The sequence below is a fragment of the Marmota marmota genome, unplaced genomic scaffold (assembly GCF_001458135.2).
Source record: "Marmota marmota marmota unplaced genomic scaffold, marMar, whole genome shotgun sequence".
NCBI lineage: Eukaryota > Metazoa > Chordata > Mammalia > Rodentia > Sciuridae > Marmota > Marmota marmota.
Genome location: NW_026000026.1, coordinates 5,432,503 through 5,455,808, shown reverse-complemented (window position 1 = coordinate 5,455,808; position 23,306 = coordinate 5,432,503). Strand labels below are relative to the sequence as shown.

Sequence of the window (23,306 nt, the reverse complement as noted above, 5' to 3'; positions counted from 1 at the left end):
ACAGAAGGAGAGGATAATCACCAAAGGCTCCCTCCCTCTGTCTGGTTCTGAGTGGGGTTATCTGCAGCCTGGGAACCTCTGGACCAGTCGCTGCAGATCTCCCTGGGCCTGGCTGCTGCCCTGGCCTGGCTGCTCCCCAGCAGGTGTGGGCTGTGTGAACAGCCCCTGTCCCCATGCCCGTGAAGGCCATGCCATTTTCGAGCCTGGCTCCTGATCTCCACATCTGGACCTCGTGGGGGCTGCTGCAGTTCACTGATGTTTATTTTGAGATTTACACCCGTGGATGGGCCAAACCAATTTTGTGGGCAGCTTAGCCGATTTGTCTTAGAGCTTTGTGTTTAATAGAGGACTGGGGAGGCTGCCTTCCTGGTGGCTTTAACGGTTCAGTGTCGGGTGACGCTGGAAATCAGCCACCAGCCAGCCCCGCCCTCTCCTTCCACACGCCCCTGGTCCGGCCAGAATGGAACACGCGCCCGTCTGTCCCCCCGCCCCACCTGTGCCTGCGAGCGCTCCTGTCGGTGTGTAAGTCTGTCTTCTAACAGTGCCATACCTTTTCAGCCTCACCACCCTCCATGAAGACGGGACAGGCAGGGAGTCTGTCCGGCAGCCCGAAGCCTTTCTCCCCGCAAGCGTCTGCGCCCATCATGACGAAAACGGACAAGACGTCCACCACCGGAAGCATCCTGAACCTTAACCTGGGTCAGTTGGCACCTCTGGCAGAGTCTTTCTGTGACAACTGTGACTTGGCAATTGTAATGTCCTTTTTCTATGTGTGGTTCTTGAACCTTTGAACTCTTTTCTCTGTGCAGATAATTAAAAAGGTGCAGTGGGTGAAGGTGAGGTGAGTCACGCCCCCAGCCCTCCTTAACTCTGTTTTGTTTTTGGCATGGCCTCACCGAGTTACTGAGGCTGGCCTTGAACTTGCAGTCCTCGGGCCTCAGCCTCCTGAGTCACTGGAATAACAGGCATGGGACACCACACCCATTTGCAGCTGTTCTTGTCTTGAAGGGCCTCAGGGCAGTGTTCAGAAGCTCGTTTCTCCTTGAGCCTATAAGCCAGATCACTGAGATGTGAATACATACATGTGGCCGAAAGGAGTTCCATGAACCAGTGTTAACTTTCCTGAGCCCAGTGTACTCTGATACCCTGTTCCCTTTAATTTTCTGATATCGATTTTCATCCCTTGAATTACTATTTTTTAATCCATTGGGTTTTAGTTGGTTATTTAAAAAATACTGTGTTAGGAGAAAAAAGAACTGTCAGGCCAAAGTGTTACAAGTTTGCACTAGTAATGCCAAACAACCAAGTGCGAAGTCATTTTGAGCCATTCTGCCATGACTCCTGCTTTTGTTGAGCCCTAGTATTGGGAGTATCGTAGGCCTGGGAGAAGTTAGCCCGCCACCTAGGGACCCGGCTCTATCAAAGCTTCAGGTCCCCGGAGGGTACTCGAGGGAGGTGGGCAAGAAGGTTCACGCCTCCATAAACACCTGGGAGGAAGAGCCAGCCGTGCTGATAACCGGAGGAAGAACATTCCAGGGGAAAGAAGAGGTTCTAGAGGTGGTGGGTGAGGACCCTCTCGCTGTGCTGTAGGAGAGGCCAGGTGGCTGGGGTGGCTGCATCCTGTGGGCAGGGGCAGGAGGGGAGTCCATTGAGGGCTTGCAGACCGAGGTGGAGGGGCCTGTGCCCACCTGAGGTGTCAGAAGGACAACTTTCTGTTGATCAGTCATTTGCCTGGTCAGTTGTGTCTCCACCCCACATGGGGTCATGTCTGGGACATTTGCCTGTCCCCAGTGCCGCTGAGTCTCCTGCGGTGCCCAGGACCCTCATGGCGTGGAACTCCTGGACCACACGGTAATGGGGCCGACTCCCTGGCCAGCGGCAGAGCTGTGGGCCAGGAGCTCCCCTTGGAGTCTAAGATGCTTGTCGGCCCCCCAGGTGGGGAGGGCAGAGGGCACTTGGCGGCAGGCGCTCTGAGGCCAGCTCTGCGGGAGGTGAGTGCCGGCCATCTAGATGGACAGGCAGGGCTGGGGGCGGGCAGTGCTGCTGGAGCTGGGAGACGCCAGGTCTGGACAGCACCCTGGGTGCCCAGCAGCGCCAGCAGCCCAGGTGGAGCCCAGCTGTCTGTCCTTGGAGCCCGGGTCTCCTGCTTGCTGGGTTGCCTGTTCTTGCAGCCCAGGTGGAACAGGGCACTCAGGGTGGGGCTTGGGGTTCGGATTCAGAGTGACTGAACAAAAGGGAACCCACTTGCTGCCTTGGGAACATCGACTGTTTCCTACAATCCCCAGAATGGTGGCCTCCTTTCCCACGCCTCCTCCCTCCTGCACACCCAAGCAGCCGGGCTGGGCGAGGCCTGCTCCCTGCGTTCCTCTCTGCCAGTCCCCTGCGGCCAGGATAGCTCCTTCCCTAAATGGGGTGACCGGCAGGCATCCTGGTGACACTGTGGGTCTCTCAGTGTGGCTTGACGCACGTACGTGGGAGTGCAGGACCCTTCCTGGGGCGTGTCTGGTGGGTGGGGCGCAGCCGTGGGCAGTGGTGCAGGCCAGGGCTCCTGCCGCCTCCCTGGAGGCCCCCAGCCCCTGACACACTGGGCAGTTTTGCCTCCCTCCCAGCAGGGATGAAGGCCTGTGAGCTGGGCGGTGCCTGGGTAGGGTCTCAGGTCCCTCGTGGGCGAGGATCCACCGGGTCCTGAAGTCCAGCAAGGGCAGCCTGCCTGGGGCTGAGCGCGAGCTTCGTGGGCTTAGTCACGTTTATCCCTGTGACGGCCTTCGCCAGACAGGAGCGATGCAGAGATACAGAGCGCCAGAGACAGACGGACGGCAACAGTCTCACAAAACAGAATTCCATTAAAAAACCCAAAAAGAAAAACAAACAGACAGACAGACAGACAGAACACTGGAAAAGGCAAAATCACAGTGATGGAAGCAGCCCGGGGTTGGGGTGGAGGAGGGTTGGACTGCAGACCAGGAGGGAGCACTTTGAGACAAGGTCTTGCCTGGGGGGTTTGTGCGTCTGTGCCTCTGTTCAGACAGACCTGGATTTCCTCCAAAATGAACTTTGCTCTCTGTAGATTAAAATGACTTTTTAAAATAAACAAGCAGCACAGCCTTTTAGGTAGGTAAGACAGCCCCATTTTATGGAAGGGCAAGGGAGGCACAGAGAAGCAAAGTCACCTGTGCACAGTCACACAAGATTTGGGTGGGGCTTGGCCCAAATCCAGCCCAGGGGTCAGGGCTAGGTGAAGGTTCCCTCTGGGCAGTGATAACATGGGGGACAAAGGAGGAAGCTGCTGCCCATTGCGTCTGTGTTTTGAATTAAAGCTCAGAATTCCCCGTATGAGCATGTACCCTCCTAGATTTAAAGTCTTGGCTGTTGGGGCTCGCGCAGTGGTGCACACCTGTAATCCCAGTGCCTGGGGAGGCTGAGGCAGGAGGATCCCAAGTTTGAGACCAGCCTCAGCAACTTAGCAAGGCCCTAAGCATCTTAATGAGACCCTGGCTCAAAATTTGTAAAAAGGCTGTGGAGATACAGCTCAGTGGTAGTGTGTCCCTAGGTCCCCTCCCCATTCCCCCTAGTGCCCCAAATTAAAATAAAAACTGGCTCATCTGCATTAAAAGAAAGTCATAAAACTCGACTTGGAGAGCCAAATACAGAAACCCAAAATACAAGACCCGGCCCCTGGGCTGGCAGCTGGTTTCGTGGCCGGGCTCAGTGAGTCACGGTTCCTGCGCTGCCGTGCGGGGGGTGGGGGGTGGGAGCGGCTCGCTGCCCTCACTTGCTGTCTCGGGCCTCTGCTCTCCTCCTTCAGACAGAAGCCCGGTCCCGCTGGCTTGTTTCAGGCCCCCTTCTGTGATTCAATGGCACCGATAAATCACACACCCGAAACCTGAAATCTGCCGAGAACACGGTGCTGGATTCTCACCTCCTTCTAGAGCCCCTGGTGCAGAGGCGAAGGGCCAGCAGGCCAGTGTTCCTGTGGTGGCCGCGGTGTGCCCCGGTGCTCTGTTGAAGGTGCAGAGGGAGCAGTGGAGAGCTGTCTGGCCTGGAGCATTGCTGCTGTCCTTCTGCTGTCACTGACAGGGGCCACCTTTGTCCCTGTGCAGGGCAGGCCCTCGGAAGCCAGCCATTCCTGAGGAGCCTGGTGTGAGCCCGGCCTATGCTGCCCAGATGTTCTCCCACTTCCTTACAGCGAATGCTCTGGGAAGCCCTCTGCTGGGCTTTGGTTGAGAGGGGCTTCTGCCGGGGTCTCTTGTCTAATGAACTGTCTCCTTGAAGGAGCCGCCATGCTGTAGCTCCTGGAAGTCCACTCATCATAGTTTGCCAACGGCGTTAAAACAAAGGAGATCTGTTTACTTTTAAGCTATTTATCCAGGCACCTTATTGATTGGCTCCGGTTGTTGTCCATTTCTTGGTTATTGAAAACAGCTACAGTGAATGCCGATTTTGGCCATGGGGGACAGTGTCCGCAGGGTAAACTCCTAGAGGTGGAGTGGAGGTCGAGGCCCCGTGCAGTTGACATTTTGAGAGAGATTGCCAAGTTGACCTCTAAAGGGGTTGTTCTCATTTGTGCTCCCTGCAGAAGCGTAAGGTCGTGCGGCTTTCTCTAGCATGGGTATTTTTTTTTTTTTTTTTTTTAATTCCTGGCTTCCATTTATAGGCTGAGCTGTCTTCATATCAACTGAGAAGTTCAAAATCCTGGCAGCACAGTGAATTCTGAAGATGGTCCCGATATAGAAGGGCAGGGGTGGGAGAAGTCCTGATAAGCCACCACGAGCCAGAGGAACAGGGAAGTGTTCCTTCTCCCTGTGGAGGAGAGAGAGAGCCCCCAATGCTGCTGATTGCAAAATACTAAGGCTCCCAAGGTCCCAGGGCCTGAGCCCAGCCCCCCCACTTGGTGATTTCTTTATTTTTTTTTGGAACTGGGGATTGACCCCAGGAGCATTCAACCACTGAGCCACATCCCCAGCCCTTTTTAATATTTTATTTAGAGACAGGGCCTCACACTGAGTTGCTGAGGCTGACTTTGAACTCTCGAGCCTCCTGCCTCAGCCTCATGAGCCACTGGAATTACAGGTGTGTGCCACCGTGCCTGGCTGGTGGTTTATTTTTTCTTTCTTTCTTTCTTTTTTTTTTTTTTTTTAGTTGCAGATGGACCCATTCTCTTTATTTTATTTTATGTTTTAAATCTTTTCTATGTGGTGCTGAGGCTTGAACCCAGGGCCTCACATGTGCTGGGCAAGTGCTCTGGCCCTGCGCTTCAGTGGCAGCCCCTGGTGGCTTATTCTTAACAAGAACGGACATAGTAGCCGTTGATGGAGGCGAGAACCCTTATTTTGTCAAAGAGAGTGCTTTCCTTTGGTTGTGTTTTTCCTGTGAATGTGCAACAGGTGAGCCTTCCTAGAGTCAACTTGAAGGGCCGCGTCTATCACAGGTGTGCATGCGCACACACGTGCACACACAGGTCGAGGGCTCAGGTGAGGGCTGTCTCTTGATGAGCCCCACGAGGCGGTGCGGCTACCGGGGTGAAGGCCGTGCGGGATCTCTTTACTCACAGAAGTGGTCTTACACCAGGGTCTCAACCCCAGCTGCCCCTAGGAGTCACCTGGGGGGTTTCCCCAGCTCTCCCAGACTGTAAGTCAGGGTTTCTGAGGGCCTGACGGATGCCGTATGTCAGGACGTGTATATTTCTTATTTTGGGGTTTGTTTCTTCGGATTTGTTTTTAACCCCGTTAACATTAAAGCGCCTGAGGCAGAGGCACGGGGTGTTTTGCACTCCAGTGAGCCTCAGTTCGCGCGGGGTTGGTGCGCTGTGCTGCTGTTTCACTATCAATGCTCTTTGTAAGCTGCAGGTCAAGGCAGGTGCAGGTGAGTTTCTGGTTCTTCCTCGGGGAAATCTGAATGAACGTTCTTCCCTCCCAGGCTTCCTCCCTCCCTCGAGGGCCTCTCTGAGCAGCCTCCCGAGGGGCCTGTGAACACACAGCGCACACCTGGACCTCTGAGGGTGCTGTTCTGGAATCATAGCGGTAGCGTCTTTGCTAGCTTTGAGAAAGAGCCCTTCCCAGTTAACCTAGGTGGGAAGGAAGGTTGTCGGAGCAGTGTGTTGCTTCTGTTGGGTGGGGGCTTTGGGGACCTCGCTCCTTCTGGTCACTAAAGGAACTATTTCTCCACGCTCAGTGCTGGAGAATGCTCTGGTTGAAGGTGAAGGGCTTTGGCTCATGCCAGAACAGAAGGAGAACAGCAAGCAAAAGCTTTGCAAGCTCTGGGATGCTCCCCTGGGGCTTCCTAACCGGCCAGGGAATAGGTTGCCTTGGGTGCGGGGTCAGCAGGGGAGTGAAGGGAAGTCCAGGAGATGAGCCCACAGTGGCTAGGAACAGGCTCAGAGGTGGCTTCTCCTCTCTGGAGGGTGATCAGATGTCACCTGCTTTCTGACCTGTGTTCTGGGGTTGGCTGGGTTGGTGGAGGGGACCCCGCGGGATCAGGTCAAGGGAAAGACAGGCTCCCCTCCCCCGTGATCTCTCACTGCTTTATGGACTTTGTGGCCACCGTAGTTCTCTTCCTCTTACCTGGCTTTGGGATGGGAGAGCAAGTTCATCAACATGGGCTCGTTGGCCCATTTGGTCATACAAAGAGCCCTTGGCGGAGTGACGGAGGGGACTTGGGTTAGGGGATGTCATCGCAGAGGGCTTTGCCTGGGAGTCATGATGAGGAACTTTGGTTCTTACCTGAGAGACCTGTTGGTCACAGGTTAGTGTCCAGGAGGAATCTATTTACCTGGCCTCCACGGAGGCTGTCGGGTGAAGGGAGCCATAGCCGGAAGACCTCTCCCCTGTTTTCCTTTTCTAGTTTGACCCCCAGATTGGGTAGATCAGGAAAGACCAAGGAAGCCTCTGTGGATGGTAGGCAGCCAGGGTCCCCAGCCCCAGGTGTCTCTGGGGGCCCCGAGCTTCATTTGGTGCAAGCCCCCCTCACTGGGCTTGGGGAGTTTGGAGCAGGTGTTGGCTGCCGGGGGCTCTCTCCCTGCTGATTCTGAGACCGAGCTCCTCTGGCTTTGGAGGGTCTCGGGTCCCACAGACTCTCTGCCTGGCACCCTCCAGCTTACACCTGAAAGCCGCCCGTGGGAGTCCGCCTGCTGCGGGAGCTCGCTGGCCGTCACCCCAGCCTCCATGTTGCCAGGGGGGAGCTCAGTGGTGAGTACCGCTCCTGAGTCTGGGCTTAGGAGAGTGCGGTGGTGTCTTGCAGATCGCAGCAAAGCCGAGATGGACCTGAAGGAGCTGAGTGAGTCCGTGCAGCAGCAGTCCACCCCGGCGCCCCTCATCTCCCCCAAGCGGCAGATCCGCAGCAGGTTCCAACTGAATCTCGACAAGACCATAGAGAGCTGCAAAGCACAGTTAGGTATGGCTTCTGGTGGCTCGCTGTTCCTGATAATGTTTCTGATTGTTTGTGACGATGACATCCACCTGGACCGTGAGGGTCCAGTCCTGGCTGCTCTTAGCGGCTGTTCTGACCTTGAACCACCAGTGGAACTAAAATGTATTTCCACTCATGGCAAAGTGTCCTGGACCTGCTAGTCAATTATTTAGGTGATCCTTGGTGAAGACAGCCTTGAAGATTCACGGTGCTGAGTTCTCCTCTGCCCCTGCCTCACCAGTGTCTCACATCTGTCCTGAGTGGGTCTATAGGAACCTGTCCCCGCAGGTGGGCCGGTCACTTAATCCCTCTTGGGTCCTCCCACACAGCTTTGTAAAGCCCCCCATTCCTGTTTACTGAGTGCCTCTGGTGCATCCTGCCCTGTGCTCAGCACAGTGCATCCATCGTTATGGGAGATTGCTACTATTCTCAGTCTCATTTTTCAGATGAAGAAACCGAGGCTCAGAGAGGCGGATCACTTGTTCAAGGTCACACAGCCAGTGACACCAGGAGCAGGATTTAAATTGTCACCATTTTGATTCTGGTACCTGGTACTTACCACACGTGTGGTCCAGCTTGTCTTTCTTGGGTCCAGCCATTAGCTACACTAGCACAAACCTGAGATCTAAAAACCACACCACGCCTGGGTGTTCTCCACGCCGGGCCCTGGTGGAGGCAGAAGTGTTTCCTAGAGATCTGCCAACCTCCCGGTCCTGGTCTCCTCATGGCTCTTGTCCTCTTGTGGGTCTCGCTTGGTGTGTCCAGGTCAAGACGATTCCAGAGGCCGTTGCTCCTGAGTGAAGGCAGTCCAAAGAGTCGATTGGGTTTTCTTTCTGATCTTAATTTTTGGGCATAGTATGTTTTACCTGTGGCCTGGCCACACTCGGGCATTGCAGGAAGCGCAGTGGAGCTGAGCAGAACTGCTGCTGGAGGGGCTTCTCCCTTGTTGGAGCACCTGCTGTTTTGTGCCCCTTCCCCACCTTTTTTTTTTTTTTTTTTTGGTGGGGCTGGGGATTGAACCCTGGCCTTGTGCATGCGAGGCGAGCACTGTACCCGCTGAGCCATATCCCTGGCCCCTGCTCTTCCCTTTCCGTGGACATGGGCACATGCAGGTCCATCTTGGCCCCTGTGAGTGGAAGAACAGTGAGCAGTCCACTCTGTCCTGGGGCCTGCTGGTTACCTGAAGAACCCCTGCCCCTTCCCCAAGGCTGCTTGGCCATAGGCCTATGTCCCAAAGTACGTGAGTCCTGACTCTGCCCGCCATCTTGGTGAGTTGGGCACCAAATCCTAAGTTAGAAAAAGCAAAACCCAGACAAAACGGGTGCCGCCCGCAGGGCAGTCCCCAGTGAAGGTGCCTGCGGCTGGGTGGGCTCGAGGGCCTTGGCTTCCTTCTGGAGACCTGGACAAGGGTGTCAGGGCACAGAGGCTTTGGAGGCACCCGGGAGGAGGCTGGTGACGAGTCCGAGCCCGAGCCCGGGATCCGCCTTCTGCTTTGTCTCCTGGTTGTCTTTGTGTCCTAGGACAGGTGATCCTCTGAGCCTCTATTTTTTTTTAATATGTTTTTTTAGTTGCAGATGGACACGGTACGTTTTATTTTATTTATTTATGTTTATGTGGTGCTGAGGATTGAACCCAGGGCCTTGCATGTGCGAGGCAGGCGCTCCACCACTGAGCTGTGACCCCAGCCCTGAGCCTCTACTTTTTAACCTGCGGGTTGGCTGGTTGGAGTGGCTTGTCCCTGTGTCCCTGCAGCCCTCTCCCTCTCCTACCAGCGATGCAGACTTAGCTTGCTCGTGTTTAATCATGTGTAGGGAGGTCCCAGGTCACCTCTGAAGGCTAAGACCCGAAGCCTCTGCAGACACGGCTCCCGCTGGTCACTTGTGTCCAGTGGCTGCTTCCATTTACTCCCGTCCCTCGGGCCAGTGTGATGCGATTTGAGTGTGTTTTTGTCACTCCAGCCTTTGGCATGGGAACCATCTGCATGTTTCTGGTCCTGCTTCTCGTGACTGCGCCACAGGCTGGGTTTTCTCTTTTGAATTTAGGCATCAATGAAATCTCGGAGGACGTGTACACGGCCGTGGAGCACAGCGACTCGGAGGATTCCGAGAAGTCGGAGAGTAGCGACAGTGAGTACCTCAGTGACGACGAGCAGAAGTCCAAGAATGAGCCGGAAGACGCGGAGGATAAGGACAGCAGTGCGCTGGACAAGGAGCCACCTGCTGCCAAAAAAAAGCCCAAGCCCGCCAACCCCGCGGAGGTCCCCGAGGAGCCGAAGAGCACGTCTCCAGTGGGCGAGAAGGTAGAGCCCGTGGCCACGAAGGCCAGCCCCGAGCCCGAGAGGGACTCTGCCGAGAGAGCGAAGCCGTCCCCGCATCCCGCCAAGGACAAACTGAAGGGCAAAGATGAGACGGATTCTCCGACGGTGCACTTGGGCCTGGACTCGGATTCAGAGAGTGAACTTGTCATAGACTTGGGAGACGACCATCCTGGGCGGGAGGGCCGGAAAAATAAGAAGGAACCCAAAGAGCCACCTCCCAAGCAGGACGGTAAGTCCTTGTGTCCGTCTGCAGGTTCTCACTGGGCTTGGAACGCCCCCGGCCCTTGTGTTGGCAGAAGCCACGGGGCCCCCAGCACCGGGCAGCAAGGAAAGCTTGGACGGCCTTACGTTCCCAGGCTGAGGACAGAACAGGACCAGGGCTTAGGTGTAGGCCCCCTGACCTTGGCCTGCTCAGTGCCCACCATGATTGTTTGGGAGCCCAGCAAGGAAGCACTTAGAAAACGGTAGTTGGTTTTAGTGAAGTCCTCCTTAGCCTAAGCCACTGCTTTTCCAACAGGCTCACTCATGTCCCTGAAGTGTTTGTTGACATGTCAACCTCTGACCAGGCTCAGTCAAAGGTCCTCCTTAGTCCAGCTTCCTGTCTGTCCCTCATGCTACTCAGGCATTACCAGGTACATTTTATTATGAGAATGTGAAACTGTTTGGTAAGTGGTACCCGAGTGCCCGAGAGCCTTTCGAGGACCTAGAAACCCAAGGGGCAGTGTCTGGTGACATGCCACCTGATTTGATGTCCGTCCTGTTCATTTAGCTGACCCGAGCCCAGGGCTGCTCGGCCTGGCACTAGTGACACTTGGCCCTACAGAGTTCTCTGTCCCGTGGAGGGTGTCTAGGAGCATCCTGGCCTCTACCACCAGGTAGAGGTCCTGGTGTTGGCTGTTAGGTGTCCCTGGAGGGCATGGGCACCCTGTCTCCGCAGGAAAACCCTCTAGCAGGAGCTTGGGAATGAGTTGGAGGGTGTTCTTGCCCCGACAAAGCCGTCAGCACATTTTCCAGCTGGCTTGGCAAATGGGTGGTGGGTGGAGCCCAGCATGCCCACGGAAGGTACTCAAGAATTAATTAAGGGTCCCTGGAGAAATGTTGCCTGAGGACAGATTAGAGGTCGAGGCCATAAAGCCTCATGTACTTTGTGGGTAACTTACAGCGTAGCCAGGTTTGATTTTTGACTATGCCTTACTTCTGACAGCTGCTAACTTCTTATCCAAACCATTGACTAAGATGGGAGCCTGTGTCCTTTGAATTTCCCCAGCCTGCTGGCTTAAAGCAAGGTCTCAGTGTGTGTGGAGAATCTTGCTGCTGTGGAGTCTCAATTGTTAGTGGGGAGAGAGGGTGTCCCGCCGCTCAGGAAAAGAGAACAGGATGTCTCTGAAGCGTGCAGGAGGGGAGAGGGAAAGGAGACACAGCACAGAGAAGGCAGGCCTACCGTCCCTGGCCATCTCAGAGATTCATAGATGCTTCTGAAAAACAGTGACGTCATGCGTTGAGTTCTGAGAGGCTGCTCTTTATTGTTGCAGAGAAAACAGGCAGCAGCATGTGTTCCGTGAGGATGGTGGAAGTGTGATCTGGGTGTAGGTGGTACAGGACTCCCGGGGCACAGTTATACTGTTCTGTTCTTTCTGGAACAGGCCTTTTGGTTGATTCATTCCATGCCCCTTCCTCTTCCAGACAGGATTTGCACAGATTGACAAGAATGCATAACCATGAAACCGAAGGAAAATAGAGAAGTCAGTGTAAAAGGGAAAAGAAGGTAGAATAACTGGGCAGCAATTTTAGGCAAAAGTACGTGCTGTCGGGGTTTAGAGTTGGGCTCTGAGCTTCCTGGCCGTGAAAGCAAAAAGGAAGAGATCCTTAAGAGATCTCACACTCTCCAAAAACTCAAAATTAATCCAGTTGTTGAAAAAAAAAAAAAAAAGAGCTTTTCCTCACGCTGACGTCTCCAGGAAACTTCTCCTGGAGCCCCGAGTGGATGCTAGATGGTGGAGCAGAAGATTCTAGAACCCAGTTCAGTTGGCAGCTTCTTAGCGATTAGGAAAAATCGAATGATCTTAAATCCAGAGCCTGCGTGGTGGTTCGGGTCTCGAAGGCTCAGCCTTGGACTCTGCAGTGGAGCAGGGTCCCCACCAAGCGCCTTCGCTTCTGCTCAGTTGAAGGGAAGGGCATTTGGGACGGTGCCGTGGGGACTCCCGCTCACCCTCAGCGTGGAGTGCGGAGTGTGGTGGAGTAGGTACCTTCAGAGCAGACCTGCTCCCGGCTGCGCCCAGGAGTCCCGTCACCCTTCCCCACCGGGATGCTAATGCAGGGTGGCAAGTTCTGGAATATGTCAGGGAATTTGAATGGGCAGCTCCCCGGTGCTGGCCCTGTAAAGGCTTCACCCTTTTGGGATGAATTTTGGGTGATTATATACTCCAGATTTCTAGCCAGTGAAGTTTCCTTGAGATTCCTCCCCACCAATCATCAGAATACCCTAGAAATTAAAATTTGCCTAAATGATAACGTGGGGAGCTGCCTGGCTCTCAGTAGAGCCCAGGGGAACGCCTCCTGTGTACCTGGAAGGGGCAGGGGCTGTGTCCAGTACTCGTAGGTCACCCAGGAAAGATCGGGACCCCTCATTGCAGGAAGGGACCCTGCCCAGCCCCACTTGGGCTGATGCCCAGCAGCCGGCTGAGTGCTCCCCTCCAGGGAAGCAGGAGGGCTGCCCCAGGCCGGCCTGGAGTCGGCCAGTTGCTGTCCCTCAGCTTCCTTCTCCCGGCCCCTAAACCCCACGGCGTCCTGACCGTCCTCCCTTCATCACGCCCTCGTGTTTCATTTGCGGAGTTTGATGTCCAGGCAGCACGGAGTCTGAGGTCAGGGACGGTTGACCCGCACCCGTGTTTGCAGTGTGTTCCCTGATGTCCTCTTGGGGCCAAGTCCACCTAATCCACGGTTGGGACTTCGGTGGCCATGAACAACCCCCTGGCTGAACGTGCCCCCTGCTCTCTCAGTGCTTCTGGCTCTTCTGCCCCGCTGTCTCCTTACCTCGGTGGCCCTGCCATGGCCCGGGCTCCTCCCTCTGTCCTCGCTCTGCCGGGTGAAGCCCCAGCCCCGCTCCTCCAGGAAGACCGCAGCGCAGTGGGCGCCACCTCAGGCCTTCACATGCATGGTTTTTGTAATTCTCAAGTCCTGCCTGTGTAGTTGTTGACGGTATTAAAAGAAACTCATTTTAAAAGACGCGAACACGTTACACTTGACCACCACACACTAGGAGAGCCTGGACTGTGTGCGTGGACACGAGACGGCAGGGCCAGCAGACGTCCAGAGCTAAAACTCGCAGAGTGACTGTGCTGGGGAGGTTCTGGCCCTGCGTGGGGCAGAGTTCCTTTTAGTGTCAGCACCTCCCTGGGACGTTGTCCTGGAGGGAATTGGAGGAGACAGAGGGGGCTTTTCTTTCTGGGCGGGTGGCTCCGTGCTGCTCAGTGGTTGGCAGGGGAGAGGCCGTCTGGTTCTTGGGGTGCGGGTGTTAGGGGATCCCTAGCTAAGGGCTTCCCCTGCCCCTCTGGAGGAGTCCTTTCTTGGACAAGCACTCGCAGGGATTCTATCTCCCACGGCTTCGTTCCCTGGTGGGGGGTCGTGTTCACCGCCTGACCCCCAGGGGTCGTGGCTTGGGTCTCGATGCCAGCCGGGCTCAGTGGAGGTGAGATGCTGCTCCTGGGTGGGCGCCTGGTGCGGACCTCCCTGGGCACCCCTGGCTTTGGTTGGTTTTGCCCAGAACTCAAGGCAGGACCCTGCCGGAACCGAGTCCAACCTGCTCTGTTTGTCTGTCTGTCTCCACGCCCTGGCTGTAGTCGTTGGTAAAGCGCCGCCGTCCACGACTTCGGGCAGCCAGTCTCCCCCCGAGACGCCGGTGCCCACCCGCTCCTCCTCCCAAACCCCCGTGGCCGGCGTCCCGGCCACCACCAGCACGACATCCACCGTCACGGTCACCGCGCCGGCCCCCGCCGTCACAGGAAGCCCGGTGAAAAAGCAGAGGCCGCTCTTACCGAAGGAGACTGCCCCGGCCGTGCAGCGGGTCGTGTGGAACTCATCAAGTAAGTTTCAAACGTCCTCCCAAAAGTGGCACATGCAGAAGATGCAGCGTCAGCAGCAGCAGCAGCAGCAGCAGCACAGCCAGCAGCAGCCTCAGTCTTCCCAGGGGACGAGATATCAGACCAGACAGGCTGTGAAAGGTACAGCCCCCTTCTGCTCTGCGTGGCGCCCACTCCCGTTGCCACATCGACAGGACAAACACCATTGCCGTTTTATTTTTTCCCTCCCGTTTGTGTCCCGGCCATCGTGTCCTGAGGGCCTCGCACGTTCCATTTGGCGTTATTTTTTTTTAAAGTTGGTTTGCAACTCACTTTTTCACTTAAAAGGTTTTTTTTTTTTTTTTTTTAAGGTGATACATGCCTCTCTTCTCCTTCGAAAGGGGACAGGATGTTTATATAGAATTTTGTTGAGTGTTGCCCGTTCACCTTCCATTTCATTGTCCTTCCTTCCTCGGTAGCCACGATCAGTCACCTAAAACCCTTTCCTATGCATGTACGCACAAGTATCTACACACACCGACCCCCACACACCCACACACAAGACACCACATACTTATTTTCCCCTTTTTTTCTTAAGACATAAAAATGGTACCATACTTGCTTTTTTTTTTTCACCCATCAGCATGTTTCGAGGTCTGCCTGTGTCCCAGCATACGGCCCTGCCTTCTTTTGGACTGCTGCGTAGTATTCCCTAGTTTATGTAAAGCATTTCCTTCCCGGTGGGCTTAGGTTACTTCCATTTTTTTTCCTACCATAAGCAGTGCTGCAAAGAAAGTTGTACCTTTGTGTAGTGTTTCCACGGGCACATGAGCAAAGCCCTTGGCCTTGTTTTGGGAAGAGTACTGTGTGAGAGGTTGACAGCAAAGCTTACTCTGAAAACCAGGGATTTGCCACACCCATGAGATAGGCCAGCGGCAGGAACTGCTTGCTGAAGTTGCAGAATTGAAACTCCCACCAGAAAGTAGGACGCTCCATCTGCAGCTGACGTCAGGGCACACAGAGGGCCGATCTGCCCAGGGTCAGTTTGCCCAGGTTTGTGAGGCTGGGGTACATCTGGTTCCTTGGGGAACCTTCTCCAGATCCTGGAAGGTGGGGCCCCTGATTGAAAGTCTCCTAGTGAGTGCACCCTGGTGAGCAGGCCTTCTGATTAGCAGCAGGATGCAAGGTAAAAAGGTCGCTGGACCTCAGAGGAGGCCCATGTAACCCTCCAAAGATTGGGGAATGGGAGAGGAAGGAGTGGAAAACTGGAGAGGTCAAGTTGGAAGACAGTTGAAGTGACCCTGGTGCTTAAAACGTGGTTGGAGCTGGGCGCAGTGGCCTACGCCTGCAATCCCAGCAGCTCGGGAGGCTGAGGCAGGAGGATTGCGAGTTCAAAGCCAGCCTCAGCAAAGGCGAGGCGCTAAGCAACTCAGTGAGACCCTGTCCCTAAATAAAATACCAAATAGGACTGGGGATGTGGCTCAGTGGTCGAGTGTTCGAAAAAGAACAGTTGTTGGGACGGAGCTGGATCTAGGTTGCTGGAGATGAGGATAAGTACGTCTTGTCTTCCTACCCCGTGAGCAGATGGTCCTTCCCCAGGGGGAGGCTTGGTGCTGCCAGAAAGACTCGTGGACGTTATGGTCCTCAGCTTTCCAATTGTCTCAAAATAAAGTGACAAGGACTGATGGCATGTTTGCATCAATTGTTAAGGTGGTAAGACACACCTGAATCAGCTGGGCACTCCCGCACCACTAGTTAAGGTGGTAAGACTGGTTTTTAATCAGTCATACACTGGTGCGCTAGTCAGGGAGTCCAGGTGAACTGACCTCTGCTTTGACCTGTGTGGAGGTTTGGGGCCTGTAGGTAGGTTGAGGGAGCAAGGAGGGTGAAGTGGGGGCTCAGGAGAGTCAGGAGAGTTGGACAATATGGGGGCAGAAGGGCTGGGCCATCCAGGGTGGTGAGGCGCCTCCCCTCCCGTGGGGCTGGAAGACAATGCCCCCTCTTCCGTTGCCCTGTTGCAGGTCGGAACCAGCTGGGGTTCCTTGGGCACCTGGAGTCTGCCCCGGGCACTCGGGGCACCAGGGCTGCCTCACAACCTTGAGTTCTCAGAGGTGGTTCATGTTTGCTCAAGTTTTTCTACTGGGGTTGGGACCTAGCCTGGCTCCTTTGGTCACTTTAGAGTAGAGAAGCCCACAAGGTGCGTCAAGGGCTGGGCTGCACTTGTCACCACATTGTTGTGCTGGGACAGCCCTTCCTATGTTTCTGGGGTGACCAGGACCCTTTGTTCTCCTAGCTGTCCAGCAGAAGGAGGTCACGCAGAGCCCGTCCACGTCCACCATCACCCTGGTGACCAGCACGCAGCCATCCCCCCTGATCAGCAGCTCGGGCTGCACAAGCACCCTCGCGTCGTCCGTCAGCGCCGACCTGCCCATCGCCACCGCCTCGGCCGACGTTGCCGCCGACATCGCCAAGTACACGAGCAAGGTGAGTGGTGGGCGCCGGGTGGGCTGCCGCGGGGGGGCCCGGGCAGAGGACCCTGTTCCGCACTGGCTCTGAAGTCCGTTCTCAGCGGGGTATTGAGGGCGGACTCAATCTCACGCCAGGAAGGCTTAGATCCTAAAACCAGCCCATAAAATCCATAAGGCGCTGGAGTCCCCTTTGGCATTCAGGCTGCTCATGAAGGACAGGCTTTCCTTGAGTGCTGGAGCAGAGGACAGCTGACCCAGGGGTTCAGGGTCCCCGAGGTTCCAACCAGGGAGGATTCCAGGGTCAGCGACGTGCCACTCGCGATGGTTTTCTGGCCTGTTCATCACCTGAGCCAGTTTTGAGTTAATATTTTTATTTACACTTAATTCCTGTTATTTAAATCCGCTCGGTTTAAAAACCTAAATAAATGAAGCTTAATCTCACCAGATACTGTTTGTGTCAAGGCTTGGACCTGGAGGGAGACTGACGGGGATGTCACAGCCCCCACCCCCGGGGAGTCTTTCTTGCTACGGCTCTGTGGGGTTGGAAGAGGGCTGATGGGGACGTGTTTTCAGTATCGATGTAAGGTGGTATCTGGTATTGTCTGTCTGTTTTTCAATGTGCATTTGTCCCTGGTATCCCCCTCCTTTGATCTGGTCCCAGCTATTTATTTACAGATAGGTAAACTGAGGCCGGCCGGGTGGTCAGGCTTATCACTGACACTAAGCCCATGTTCCCGGTTCCTGTGGCCATGGGCCTTCCACCGCCCCCTGCAGTCCCCTTTCCTCTGAGGCAGGACCTGTTTCCAGGGACGTTTTCTTCACCATTTAAAAGAATGAACAGGGTCACTTTGGGGGATGGGGGTGGGGTGTTCCTGATGAACTTTTCTGTCTCTGAGGTGACCTGACGTTGGAGGCGCGGGTTTCTGCGTTTTGGCAGAAATGCCTTCCTTATTAATTCCGAGGTCTTGGCTATATTTGGAAGTAGGCGTGGAAGTCACTCCACAAGTCCATCTTTAAAATGCAAAGTCAGCGTTGCCTTCGCGGCGTATTGAGTCTCCCCCACTGTCCCGCGTTTTCTTGTGAGGCCATTTGGTCCAATGCTTTCTGTGGATGTGCCTGGCAGCAGAGCCCAGGGGTCCGTGAAGAAGGACCCCCTGGGCACCACGCACAGCAGAAAGTGCGTATCCTGGCGGAAGCCTGAGGAGGGCGGGACTCGCAACAGATATTTCACTCATTTGACTGTCATGCAGTTGCGTGCTCACATGGATTTGTTTTTGTGCAAAACAGAATGCGAACAGGCATTCCTTTATGGCCACCTCCCCACTGGTGGGCAGGCCCGGGCGGCCTTGGCCTGGTTTTCCCAGTCCCTTGTGCACACCCCGCCGGGTGCTCTGTTGGCACCTGGCTTTGTTCCAGGGAAGGTGAGAAACTATGGGGGGACAGAGGCATTGGATGCAGGGTGTCCTTTGTCCTGCCTTCCCTCTGAGCTGGAGCTTAGGAAAGCCCAGGAGAGATTGGCCGCTGTCAGAGCAGGCCTGACAGACCTCTCTCCTGACCCCTGCTGGCCCCTGTGGTGGGGGAAGGAGGAGAGAAGGTCTTCCCACAAACACATTTGGTCAGCAGGTCTTTGGGTGGTTGTGGATTCTCTCTCTCTCTCTCTCTCTCTCTCTCTCTCTCTCTCTCTCTGCCCTGGCTGGTTTCACAGGCTGACCGGTGCCTTGAGAGACTCGTTAAAGGGAAGGAAGATGGGAATGAAGTAGGCAGGCAGTGCCTGGGCTGAGGGCATTAAAATGGCAAATGGCCAAGTCCACCTGGCAGGCTGCAAAGGAATGAGACGTTGCAGGTGCGCAGGCCTCGAGCCAGCACCAGGGCCTGCGTGTTGCACAAGTTCATTTACAGGAAATGGTTGGAATAAGCACACCTGTAGGGTAGAGGGCAGGTTGAGGTTTGATGGACAGCTGGGCACGCCTGTGATCGCGGCAGTGTGAGGCCAAGGCAGGAGGAGCACAGGTTTGAGGCCAGCGGGGGCTACTTAGTGAGACCCTGCCTCAATATAAAAAATAAAGTGGACTGGGGGTGAGCTCAGAGGGAAAGTGCCCCTGACTGGGTTCAGTCTCTAGTACCAGAAAAGGGCCAGGGTTGTCAGAGACCTGGGAGGTGCAGGATGGGGACATTGGAGGGGTGGAGACTAACAAGGAGCGGGCGTTCTTTGGGGAGTAATGAAAATGTTCTGGAATTGATTTATGGTGACGAATGAGTCACTTCAAATATTTGAAAAGCCATTGGTGTTTTGTGTGCATGTTTGAGCATGCACTGGGGACCGAACCCAGGCCCTTGTGCCTGTTAAACATGTTGTGGACCTATCCTGTCACTGAGCTACGACCCTGGCACTCAGTCCCTAAAAACCACTGCATTAGGGGCTGGGGATGTGGCTCAGAGGTAACGCACTGGCCTGGCATGTGTGAGGCACTGGGTTTGATTCTCAGTACTGCAAATAAATAAACCAAATAAAGGTCTAGCAACAACTTAAAAAAGTTAAAAATAAATAAATTTACATTTTAATACGATTGCAATATACAGTTTACATGGTATGTTGTGGATATTCTCACCCCCCCCCCCCCCTAGGGATTGAATTGAATACTGGGACACTTTACTACTGAGCCTCTTTGTTTTTAAAAAAATTTGACACAGGGTCTCACTCTCTGGCCTTTAACCTGTGATCCTCCTGCCTCAGCTTCCCTAGTAAACGTGTTTTTAAAAGGAGAATTAATTAAGGGCAGGGGTGTAAGTCAGTGGAGGAGCACTTGCCTGCTATGCACGAGCCCCTGGATTTCATTCCCAGCCCTGAGAGAGAGTGAGAGAGAACTCAACGGCAGTAACAAGACACCCTCTCCCTCAAACCTGCCGTGTTAGACAGGACCAGATGGGTCCTGTTGGGCCTTTCTGGTTCAGTCTGCGGGTGTAGAAACTAGCATGAGAGTTGTGGACTAGTCTTCAGGGCAGGGGGACCAGTGTCTTGGGAGGGGCACGGTCACTGCCGCCTTCTCCATGTCCATGTTAGTTCTGTTGCCTGGAGAAGCCGCCGATGGTGAGTGGATTGTTTGTTTTTGTCTTTCAGATGATGGATGCCATAAAAGGGACGATGACAGAAATATACAACGATCTTTCCAAGAACACTACTGGAAGCACAATCGCTGAGGTCAGAGGTGACAGGATTCCTTACTTGCTCTGGACCTTAGAGGCTGCTATAAGGGTGACATGGTGCATGAGCTGCCCGGGCCCCCGGGGCTGCCTCCGTCACCGCGGCCCCTGCTGTGTGAGGGGTGGGCGGGCTACTTCCTCCCCAATGCCCAGCCAGCAGCTGTGCCACTTGGCCAGGTGTGATAGATAGCCCCGTCTGAGCCAGAGTTAGTCCATGGTGAGACGGGAGACCCGCCCTTCCGCTTCATGTTGAATCAGTGCCGTGGTCTTTCTGGGCCTCTCTGCAGTCGTGATTTAAGCATTTGCATTCAGAAATTCTCAGGTGGCCCAGAGAAGCCCCAGACTTCTGGTGAAGCATAAACTGTCCCCTGGGAAAGGGGCTTTCTAGTGCAGTTTGCAGAATTCCCTCTCTGGCTGATAGTCCTGGAGAATGCGCTGCTGGCTGTGTGGCCGGCCGGGACAGCGTGGGCCAGGTGCTCGCAGGTCACCAGGTGAAGTGCGGGTGGCAGGGTTTCTGGAGTCCTGAGGGTCGAGGACGGAGGTGGGGAGTCCCATGCACAGCCTCTGACGGGGTTCTTGGCTTTGCTCAGACAAGAAGGGGGGACCTGGGAGTTTCTGAAGGAAAACCGTGTGAACATAAAGGGTCAGGAGGAGTGGATTTAAGAATTCCTTTTAAGAACCCGCCTGTGGTTGGGGGTGAGCGGGTTCGTAGTGTCTCACCTAAAGCCCTGGTCAGGTGTGGGCCGCACTTGTTTTCCCATTTTGGAGGGTGATATCCAGCCCCCTCCCCCGCCCACTAGACATGAGATTTTGGCACTGAAATGAGGTCGTTCACCCTCGCAGGGTAAATCAGAAGTTTTCAACCTCAGCCCCTGTGACGTTTGTGTTGGGGACTGTCCTTCAGCAGCACCGCTGGCCTCTACCCACTAGGTGTCAGTAGTAATCCTCACTTGTGACAACCAGAGTGAGTCCACATTGTCATTGTCATGAGTGACCAAGCCGCTTGATAATTAAAACCCTCAGATCAGTTCAGTCCAAGCTTATTTTCCCTTTAAATCAATACGGTCCAAATTGGGGTTATCCTCCCCCTTTCATTTCAAAGACGTTGGGCTTTGGAATTTCAGATGAATGATCATGGATTCCACCTGGATGTTTTATCAGGTGAAAAGTCACCGCTACCTTTATTAAATTTTCTTAGACAAAAATGCAAACTTAAAAATTATTTTTGGGGTGCTGGGGATTGAACCCAGTGGTGCTCTGACACTGAGCTTCACCCCAGCCTTTCTGTTTACTTTGAGACAGGGTCTTGCTCAGTTGTCAAGGCTGGCCTTGAACTTGCCATCCTCCTGCCTCAGCTTCCTGAGCCTCTGGGATCACAGGCTGTGCCACTGTGCCCGCCTCTATCCAGACTTTTGATGTATTGTTTGGGGGACTTGGTCCTTCACTCTAAGTGGCTTTTTCTAGTGTCGGGTCTTTCCATGGTAGGTGGTGCTCTCCGCTGGTCTTCAGAGCCAGCATTTCTCATGAATTTGGGTCAACCTGGGGTTCCCATCCCCGGACAGGTGCTGGGGGGAAGGTCGGCGCCCAGCCTGGCTGCCTGAGTCAGCCCCGTGGCACCTGTGACCCTTCTGGTCAGGAGAGGCTGAGCTCTTGGGGCCTGCTGGGGAGCAGCTGGACCCGCTCAGGGCCTCGTCGGAACCTGCTTTTCTCGTTCCAGATCCGCAGGCTGAGGATCGAGATCGAGAAGCTGCAGTGGCTGCACCAGCAGGAGCTCTCTGAGATGAAGCACAACCTGGGTGGGTCCCGGCTGCTGGGCCTGCACCGGGCAGGGCTGGGGGGAACCTCGCGCCTTGAGGTCAGGCCCAGAAGTGGACAGAGTCAACGCTGGGCCAGTGGGTCGCGCCGTTTGTGTGTGCTTGAGGGGGGTGGGCACACGGAACCCTGGGGATGCTCACCCGGAGAGGTCACTGGTGGGAACCCTGCTTTCCTTTGAGGCTACCGAGGACGGTCACCGACTTACAGTGGTTCACCTTCCAACTCCTCCGTAACTTGCTGGTGCCTCAGTCCCTTCACTTGAAATCTGGATGCATAATACAAACCCTCCCCATGGGTCTCTTTAGGAATTGGCTTAGCCAGAGCGTAGAAAAATGATTGAATCCGAAGAGATGTCTCCTGAGTAGGGTCTGCGGGGTTCCCAGAGGAGACGGGTCCCGCGTGGTACCTGGCCGAAAAGACTTTCAGCACAAGCCAGGCAGAGGCAGAGACAGGGTGATGCAGGACGGGCGAGCACAGGCTGCTTGAGAGTGGGAGCAGCCCTGGCCTGGGCTGGGGCTGACATTTACAGGGAGGCTGTGTCCAAGCTGGGCTGGAGGTGGAGCCCGGGTGGGGCTACACAGTTTCCCCCAGGTTTTCCTGGGTTTGCATATTTCCCTCATTTCGCAGGGTTTGCAACTGCTTTCTGAATCTCAATGGCTTGTGGTATCTCCTTTAAGAGTCTGCATTCCTCTCTATCCTGAATCCCTGTGTCAATTGGGTGGCTGGGAGGCTCAGATCTGCCACCGTGTGGTGGTTTTCTTTGTCCCCGCCCCTTATTGTAGTACTCAACCACTGAGCCACAGCCCTGTCCTTTTATTTTATTTTTTGATTTTTGATACAGGGTCTTTTTAAAAATCGATGAGGGCCTTGCTACATTCTGGAGGCTAACCCCAAACTTGGATCCTCCTGTCTCAGCCTCCACAGTCTCTGGGATCACGGGCCTGTGCCCCAGCTCCCTGCTGTGTTTGTCTTCCTTATAAGGGATTAATTTTTCTGAAAATTTTTTTAAATTTCAGAAAGAGTATTTCAGGAATTGAACAATGATTCATTTTCCTTTATTTCTACCCAGGTCACTTGCAAATGATTTGCAAGTGGACTTATTTTCTGAAATAACTGGTCTTGACTGCCTGATGTAAACCTAGAGAACTCTCATTGCTGGGTGACCTGACACTTGTCCTTAGCACAGTGATCAGCCCCAGAGTTCCTCGGGTGCCTTGGATCTAGGGCCACAAGACACACCCCTGAGTCCCAGGCCCTGCTCTACCCCGTTTCCCCCTCTGGGAGAGGAGCAGAATGGTAGTCCTTACCCCTCAGAATTATTAGAAGGGTTCCACAAATTAATTAAGTGCCTCGAGCCACACCTGCAGATAGTAGAAGCTGTGTCAGTGTTTGATAGGGAAACAAAGTATATGCTGATGATTACTTGAAGGGTCTGTTTGAGGAATTCCTGTGACGTCCTGTGGGGTTGAGAATCACCATGGGTCTCCTCTTGTCTCCATACTGGGGACCTCACGGACACTGTCACCTGTGGCTCTGTAGGCCCGAATGGCGGATTCCCTGTTAACAGGTGACGATTGGGCTCAGAGAGGCTGTGTTATGGGCCCAGAGACACCCAGCTGGTGGGGGCCTTTCCAAGTCGGGGTTTACACCCCTGCCTGTCTGAGTGTGGGGGTGCAGCCACCCTGTGCCCAGCCGGGGTCAGTGGTGCAGCCTGCGTCCCCGCCCCTCCCCCAGAGCTGACCATGGCTGAGATGCGGCAGAGCCTGGAGCAGGAGCGGGACCGGCTCCTTGCCGAGGTGAAGAAGCAGCTGGAGCTGGAGAAGCAGCAGGCGGTGGACGAGACCAAGAAGAAGCAGTGGTGTGCCCACTGCAGGAAGGAGGCCATCTTCTACTGCTGCTGGAACACCAGCTACTGCGACTACCCCTGCCAGCAGGCCCACTGGCCCGAGCACATGAAGTCCTGCACCCAGTCAGGTAGCGCGCACCCCGGGCGGCAGGGCAGGGGCCTGGGCTCCCGGGGACCCCGCGGACCCCGCGCTGAGG

General features: G+C 54.9%; 1 protein-coding gene across 30 annotated transcripts in view; it reads left to right on the top strand.

Annotated features, from left to right (window-relative positions):
• Zmynd8 (zinc finger MYND-type containing 8) overlaps window positions 1-23,306 on the top strand; it is a 97,478-nt gene that overhangs the window by 64,228 nt on the left and 9,944 nt on the right. For 18 of the 30 annotated variants that reach the window (XM_048810805.1, XM_015479243.2, XM_015479205.2 and 15 more), the window contains 8 exons: window positions 559-699; window positions 7,237-7,389; window positions 9,447-9,950; window positions 13,561-13,941; window positions 16,073-16,263; window positions 19,366-19,446; window positions 21,166-21,244; window positions 22,998-23,237. In XM_048810805.1, coding sequence (XP_048666762.1) covers window positions 559-699; window positions 7,237-7,389; window positions 9,447-9,950; window positions 13,561-13,941; window positions 16,073-16,263; window positions 19,366-19,446; window positions 21,166-21,244; window positions 22,998-23,237 — 1,770 coding nt within the window. Of the gene's footprint in view, window positions 1-558; window positions 700-7,236; window positions 7,390-9,446; window positions 9,951-10,238; window positions 10,354-13,560; window positions 13,942-16,054; window positions 16,264-19,365; window positions 19,447-21,165; window positions 21,245-22,997; window positions 23,238-23,306 lie in introns of those variants that run through there. The other 12 variants (XM_015479303.2, XM_015479309.2, XM_015479259.2 and 9 more) reach the window with 5 other exon arrangements.